Source organism: Apteryx rowi, unplaced genomic scaffold, assembly GCF_003343035.1.
Source record: "Apteryx rowi isolate R43461 unplaced genomic scaffold, aptRow1 scaffold_379, whole genome shotgun sequence".
In the NCBI taxonomy this organism is placed as follows: Eukaryota; Metazoa; Chordata; class Aves; order Apterygiformes; family Apterygidae; genus Apteryx; species Apteryx rowi.
In genome coordinates this window covers 585,885-593,112 of record NW_020450296.1, presented here as the reverse complement: position 1 = coordinate 593,112, position 7,228 = coordinate 585,885, and the positions used below count along the sequence as shown (strand labels likewise).

Here is a 7,228-nt window from a genome sequence, read left to right as displayed (position 1 = left end):
CCCTCGGAGCCCCGCTTCCTCCCCGCCTGCACCCGGGCCGCGGCGGGAGGCCCGAGGCGGGGTGACGGCCCCCGGCGGGACCAGGCGGAGCCCTCCGGCATCGCGCCCCGCGTTGCGCCTTCTGCTCCCTTCGCAGCGGGGAGCTCGCTTCGGTGAAAGTTTTTCAAGAAAAGGGCTCGTCCGCTGCAGGGAAAAACCGCCCGGCGGCGGCGGCGGCAGCAGCCGCCTTCTCCCCTCGCTTTGCAGCCGGCCGAAAGCCCTTTGCCCGGGGCCGGCGTTCAGCTAAGCCGCGAGCAGCCGTCGCCCACGCGGGGCCGGGTGCCGGCGGCGGCTCGGCGCCCACGGAGCTGCCCGTGCACGGAGCAGCCGGGAGGCTGGTGCAGCGCTGCACGGCGCCGGCACTGTTTGCTCAGCTCCGGCGAGCATCTGGCCTCCTTTACGCATTTATTGCCGAGCACCTGGTGCAAAGAGGAAAACGAGGGCTGAAGGGCAGCGACCGGCCCGGGGGGGGGACAGCAGCTCCGAGCCCCTCACCAGCTGACCGGGATGGCGGATCCTGCTGGGGTCCCCAGCGGCTCCGAGCCGCAGCCGGGCCCGGTGCGTGCCGGGGTTCCCGTGCACGCCGGGGTTCCCGTGCACGCCGGGGCTCGAGGTCGGCGACGTCCCCGCGCGCTCGCCACTCCCCGGGGCAGGTGCAGGGCTGGGTGTGGGCGGATTTGCATGCTCGCTCCCCCCCCCCCGGCACGCGCAGCCCCGAGCCGCCGGCGCAGATGGAGGGATGGAGGCGCGGAGCGGCCGCCGGCCGCCGCTGGCCCCCCGGCTCCTCGCCCTGCTCGGCGTCGCCGCAGGTGGGTGCGCGGAGGGGACGCGGTGCCCGTGCGCGCGCGGCCGGGGGGGTGGCGAGGGGGGGACCGCGGTGGCGAGGAGCCAGGGGGACGTCGCTGGAGCCGCCGCTCGATCGACGGCCGCTCGCGGCTATTGCAAAAAGACGCCAAGCCCGGAGCAGCCGCGGCGCCGCGGCGCGGGATGAGCCCCCAAAATCTTGCTGCAAATCAGAAAACGAGCGAAATTGGGGGGGGCAGAACAGGGCTTTCCTCCTCCGAGGAGCCCGGTCGGAGCCACCGGAGCGGAGCGGACAGCAGGGTCTGGACCGCGGGGAGCCCCGCGCTGCCGCTGAGGGTTCTTCCTCGTATCCGCCGCGAGAAGCCGCGGGGAAGGTGTCGGGGCGCCGCGGCAGCGCCGGCCGCCCTCCCTCGCCTGCGCCGCGCCGCTCTCGGAAATCAGCCCGAGAGGCGCCCGCCGCTCGCCTGGCGCCGGGGCCCCGCGCCCGCGCCGCCCTCCTTCCCTTTTCCTGCTCCGTCGCGGCTGATAAGAGCCCTCGAGCCGCGGAGCCGCGACGGAGACCGGAGCAATCGGGCAGGTCGCGGATGCGGCGCGCGGGAGAGGGGCAGCCCGGCCGGCTCGCCCTCCTCTTCCTTGCCTCCGGGTTAAACGTTTCCACTGCGGGTTTTGCCCCAGGGAATTTTAAGCCGGGACCGAAGTGGCAAAACTGAGCTGGAGGAAACGGGGACTCGGCAGAGTTTCCAGGCCCGGCTCCGCTCTTGGTTCCCTCCCCAGCGCTGGCCCACGCCGGGCGCACGGGGATGGCGAGAAAGCGCRAGTTTTTCCACCCGCCTCTGCCCCGAAGCGGGGCGGCGCGAGCGGCCAGCGGCAGGGAGCCGGCAGGGCCCCCGGGATGGCGCTGGCYGCCGGCCAGTCGCCGCGGCGTTTCCGCGCCGGCCGCTTCTCTGCCTGGATGTTTCCGCAAGGAAACAGGGAGGAAGAGCAAGGTCAGAAGTGGCCACTGCCGGCGGCTCTCGGGGCTGCTCGGGGCAGGGAGGAACYGGCTCCGTTTGCAGAGCCCGGCCGTGCCGCAGGCAGCTTTTTGCAGGYGCAGCTCTCCCTGGGAAGCTGCTACGGAGCCGAGCGCCCGCGGCGCCCGCGGGCCCGAGGAAGGCGGCAGCCGGGCGTTTGCTCTTGTTGCTGCCGGGGGAACCAGCTCGGCTCCTGCCGGCTCCTCCGTCCTGCTGCCAGCAGGGCAGGACAGGTCCCCGGGGCCCGCGGAGCCCGTGCGGTGCTGCTCCGGGCGTGCAGGGGTGCATGGCTCGGGGCGTGCGTGCCGTGCCGTGCCGTGCCGGTCCGTGCGCGCGAGTTGGTGTGCGTGCCGTGCCGTGCCGTGCAAACGGGTGCACAAGCTGCTCTGCGCGCCGTGCCGTGCTGTTCCCACGGGTGTGCGTGCCATGGTGGTCTGTTTGCAAGCGTGTGCGCAGGTTGGGGTGCGTGCCGTGCACACGCGTGCGCAGTTCGGTGTGCGTGCCGTGCCGTGTGCATGCATGCACAGGTTGGGGTGCATGCTGTGCCGTGCACACGCGTGCGCAGTTCGGTGTGCGTGCCGTGCCGTGTGCATGCATGCACAGGTTGGGGTGCGTGCCGTGCCGTGCACACGCGTGCGCAGATCGGTGTGTGTGCCGTGCCGTGCGCATGCATGCACAGGTTGGGGTGCGTGCCGCGCCGTGTACATGCATACACGGGTTGCGGTGCGTGCTGTGCCGTGTACATGCCTGCACAGGTTGGGGTGCGTGTTGTGCCGTGTGCATGCCTGCACGGGTTGGGGTGCGTGTTGTGCCGTGTGCATGCMTGCACRGGTTGGGGTGCGTGCCGTGCCGTGCACACGCGTGCGCAGATCGGTGTGTGTGCCGTGCCGTGCGCATGCATGCACAGGTTGGGGTGCTCTGCTGCATCCTCGTGCAAAGAGCGCTTCTGCCCGGCTGCCAGCTTCTGCCCCCGCGGTGATGCCGCCAGCCCCCGTCTCAGCCCTCACCCACCCGCCTGGGCATGGCAGCACCGAGACCGCCGCCGGCACGGCCTTYGGCAGCCGAAAACCCACCTGCCCGGTGCCCTCGGGGCCTCCTTGCGCAGCCAGAAATGATTCACTGAGCGTTAAGTGCCCCGTCATAGCCCAGGTCCCCGCCAGCACCCAGCTGAGGCTCTCAGCAGCGTTTCCCAGCCGGCACGGGGGCTCCCCAGGCACCGGAGCGTGAATGCCGCGGTGCACCGGAGGCCACGGYGGAGCCGGGCGCTTTTCCGGCTCCCCCCCGCCCGCGCTGCCGGGGCGCAGGCCCGGGCTTTCCTCGCTGCGCCTTTTTCTTGCTAACTTGGAAGGCAAATTTGCAGCTCGCTTTCGCCTTCCCCCGCCCACGGCAGCTCCGCTGCACTTTCGGCAAGGTCCCGTTTGCAAAGCTCCCAGATGCCTGGATCTCACCGGGATGGGGACGGGGATGAGGATGGGGACGGGGCCAAGGCAGGCGGCTCCAGCAGGAAAAGGCGCGGGACTTTCCCGCGGCCCCGGCGAGCCCCCGCGCAGGATGCAGCAGGTAGATGCAAAGCCTGTGTTTGGGGTAAACCCAGCGCGCGCCTCCTTTGTTTGGGGCAAAATATTTGGCCATCGCCGCTGCCGCCGGCGGTGCGATGGCTCCCGGGAGGGAAGGGCCCGGCCGGCCGGGGTCGAACCGCGAAGGCAGCGGCACGGCGAGGCCGAGAGCGGCACGGGGGGGGGCGGCGGGGCCGGCGCTGGCGTGAATGAGTCATGGGCAACCGCCACCACCGCCGCGTCTCGCTTCGCCTCTCCGCTCCCAGCCAACGAGCCCCACGCGAGCATCAGCTGCCCCAGGGCGGTTTTACCCCAAAAGCCCTGTTTCTAGCCCGGCACGGCGTCCCTGACGGCGGGGGGGGGAGCTGGAGGAGCGGGGGGGTTGCGTGCGGTTTGCCGGCGACGTGCCGGCTCCGGCAGCGGCACCTTCCTCTTTGCAAACCAAAGCAGCGGCGGGCGCGTTCGCAGCCGGGGCAGAGCGCGAGGCGGCCCTGTGATGTGGCCTCAGCGCCGCCGAGCCCTTTTCCGCCGAAAAGCAGCTTTTTAAGGCCGCCCGCCGCCGGCCTGCGCCGCGGCTGCTCCCCGGCGGGCCGGCACCGTCTCGCCRCGGCCCCTGCGACGGGCCGTCTGCCCCCAAAATCCCACCGGGAGGCGAGCAGCGATGCCGGGCGGCGGATTAAATGAATCAGCGCTCGCCGCCCCCGCGGGAACGCTGGCGCCCGGCCGGGCGAATCCCCCGGCCGCCCCCGGCGGGCACCCGGCGAGGCTTCGGGGCAGCACCGGGGGCTCCCGCTCCGGCGTTTTCCCACGCTGACGTTGCTTTTCCCGTTAGGGGCYGTGTCCGGCCAAACCGGGCCCCAGCCCCTCCGGGTGAACGGGCTGCTGGGGGGGTCGGTCCTGCTCTCTCCAGTGCCGCCCTCCAACGCCAGCGTTAAGAAAATCGAGTGGAGCTTTTCGTCCGGAGCTGGCGCGATGATCCAGGTGGCGGAACTCAGACCCGGCAGGTTCGAGCGCCCCGATCCCAGCGACCGGTTCAAGCAGAGGCTGGAGAAGTTCAACGAGACGTCGCTGCGGATCAGGGCGCTGGAGCTGGGCGACAGCGGGATCTATGGAGCCCGGATCATATTGCAGCCGGCCCAGGTGGAGGATCAGTCCTTCAACCTCTCCGTCTACGGTGAGCAGCTGCGAGGGCGCGTCGCCCGCGATGCACAAGCCGGTTTATGGCCCCGGTATAACTCACCGCCTGGTGACAGGCTGTAAAGCGGAGCGTTATCAGCGCCTGGGAAAGGGGAAGAGCGATGGCGCTCGCTGCCGAGCAGCTGTCGAGGGTTTTTTTCCTGGCTCCGTGACTAACCGCGATCCAGCCCCCACCCGCCCTTCGCCCTCCGCATCCATCCCGACTCGCCCTCGCCGCCGTCGTCCCGGCCTCTGCCGAGCGGACGGTGCCTGCAGCCCCCCCCAAAACCGCTTCGGCAGCCATCCGGGACGCGGGGACGCGGCAGCATCCCGCTGGGTCCCGGTTTTATTTGCCCTCTTCCCCCAGAGCCCGTGGGGGTCCCGGAGATCCAGGGCGAGGTGCTGGCGCAGACGCCGCACGAGTGCAACGTGAGCCTGCGGTGCCGGGCGCCGGCGGGCCGCGACGTCCGCGCCGCCTGGCTGCCCGCCGCCTCCGGCACGGCTCCGGACATCAGGCTCGCCGCCGAGGCCGGGGAGTCGTGGCTGGAGGTGCACGCCGGCGCCGGCGCCCTCAACGCCACCTACACCTGCGTGGCCCGCAACCCCGTGCACCAGCGGAGCGCCTCCGTCCACCTGCGGACCCTGTGCCGGGATGACCGCGGTAAATCCCCGCTCCAGGGGCGCGCCGGACCGGCTTGGCAGCGGGTGTGGGGGGGGGGTTATCCGTCGCCGACTGCCCGGCTTGTCCCCGCAGCCGTGCACGTCCGGACGAGGTGGCACCTCTGCCTGGCATTCCTGCTTGCCGCCGGCGCCGGCACGGCCGTGCTCGCTGCGCTCTACCTCTGCAAGAAAAGGCGGAAAAAGGAGGTTGCAGGAGGTAGGAGCTGCCGCGCGGCGCCGACCCAGGTTCAAGGCCTTTTCCCGCAGCTGGAGCAGGGACAGGGTTTCGGACAAAGCCAGGAAGGAGGGAATGTGGGAAGGGGCACCGGCGCAGCCGAGCCTGCCTCCCCCTCGTCTTCCACTGCCTGCTCCGAGGAGGAAGCCCCACTGGAGCCGCATTACGCCCAGATCCAGCGCCGAGACCCTCCGGCGGGCAGCGAGTGGGTGAGCCAACCCGCAGGCTCCCGGGGCACCCGGAGGGACTCCGGCCGGGAACGAGCCTGAGCTGCCCCCCCCCCCCTTTCCAAAAGGAGAGGCCGCTAACGGCGCTTTTCCTCCCGGCTTTTCCTGCTGCAGCACCCCGAGCAGCGTGGCCACGTCACCACCGTCTACGACCAGGTGCGGGTAACGGCGAGCAGCCTGGCCGAGCCGCTCGCCTAGCCCGCGGCGCTCCCTCCGTGAGTATCCACCGGGATCGGCGCCCACCGCCGGCGTGTCCCCCCCCCCCCCGCTCCGGCTCAGCAGCCCCGGCACCCGGCTCAGGGCGCTGGGGAAGGAGGAAACTTAATGAACTGGCAGAAAACCTCAAATGAGGTTTTTTCCTCCTCGCCCAGGGCGGAGGGAAGCGCGGCCGGCGCGCGGCGGGGGGACTCGCGGGGCCCCGTCCGGCAGCCCCGCTGCTCCGTCCCCCCTGCGCGGGGCCGAGCATCCCGGCTCCGTCGCCCAGCGGCACTCCCGGACGGGGAAGGACGGGCGGCGCAGACCCCCCCCGCGGCGGGCAGGAGCGGCCGTCGCGCATCGCCGTGGTCCGGCGGACGCTCGTCCCTGTCTCCTCTTCGCCCCCTTCCTGCTCCGTTTCCCCCTTGTTCCTCCTTCCCTCTTTGCAAAGCAGCAAGGAGATCCAATAAAGCCGGACGAACCAAGGAGCGTGTCATTGCGTGGGGACGCGGGGGCTCCGGATGGGGCTCCGCTGTGCTCCCAGCGGGGATCTGTGCCCCGTGCCTCGGTTTACCCGCACGGCTTCCGGCCCATCCTGGGGCGAGGGGCATCCAGGCTCCCGGCCCTCCGCGCGGGCCCCGATGCCCCAGCCGTGGCGATGGGACCCCCCCGGCAGCTCCGGAGGGACCCGCGGCCCCACACCGGCCCCCCGGGCCCTGCCTGCGGCGCTGGGGGCCGCGCGCACAGTCCCAGCGCCATCTCCTGGCGCGCAGCGCCCGCACGGCGCCGGGGCCACGGGCCTGGTCCCTGCAGCGCCGGGCACGAGCTCGGCCAGGTCCCAGCTTGGCCAGTTCCCAGCTTGGCCGGATCCCAGTTCAGGCCGGATCCCAGTTCAGGCCAGATCCCAGTTCGGCCCCATCCCAGCTCGGCCGGATCATGGAAGAGCCGGGTCATGGCGCAGCTGGATCACTGCGCAGCCAGGCCCCGGGCGCAGCCGGGTCCCAACCCCGCGCTGCCCCAGCCCAGGCGCAGGCTCAGGCCCCGGCCCAGGCCCAGGCCCAGGCCCAGGCCGAGCGGGGCCTGTGCAGCGCCGTGCGCACCGCCCTCCCCGCGGGGGCGCCCTTCTCCTTCCGCGCGCGCTTGTCCCTCCGCGGCTGCCGTCGGCGAGGGGGCGGGAGGGGGGCGTGGCCTCGCGCTCGCGTCACCGCCAGGGCTCGCGGGGCGGAAGCGGAAGCGCGTGGGTGCGTGCCCGGAAGTGTGTGGGCGGTGGCGGCGGTTCCGGTTCCGGTGGCTGGTGAGGGGGAGGCAGGCGGCGGCGGCGGCGGC

At 72.2% G+C, this 7,228-nt stretch overlaps 1 protein-coding gene across 2 annotated transcripts; it reads left to right on the top strand.

The window, feature by feature from the left end:
* Window positions 1-2,728: 2,728 nt before the first annotated feature.
* LOC112969966 (SLAM family member 5-like) lies at window positions 2,729-6,387 on the top strand. Of its 2 annotated transcripts, none has more exons than XM_026073832.1 (6): window positions 2,729-3,413; window positions 4,242-4,583; window positions 4,953-5,246; window positions 5,340-5,689; window positions 5,822-5,922; window positions 6,079-6,387. In XM_026073832.1, the coding sequence occupies exons 1-5, from the start codon at window positions 3,287-3,289 to the stop codon at window positions 5,903-5,905; spliced, it is 1,197 nt and encodes a 398-aa protein (XP_025929617.1). In that variant the 5' UTR covers window positions 2,729-3,286; the 3' UTR covers window positions 5,906-5,922; window positions 6,079-6,387. The 2 variants fall into 2 exon arrangements, with proteins under 2 accessions (XP_025929617.1, XP_025929618.1); XM_026073833.1 differs by having other exon boundaries at window positions 6,059-6,387.
* Window positions 6,388-7,228: the final 841 nt, after the last annotated feature.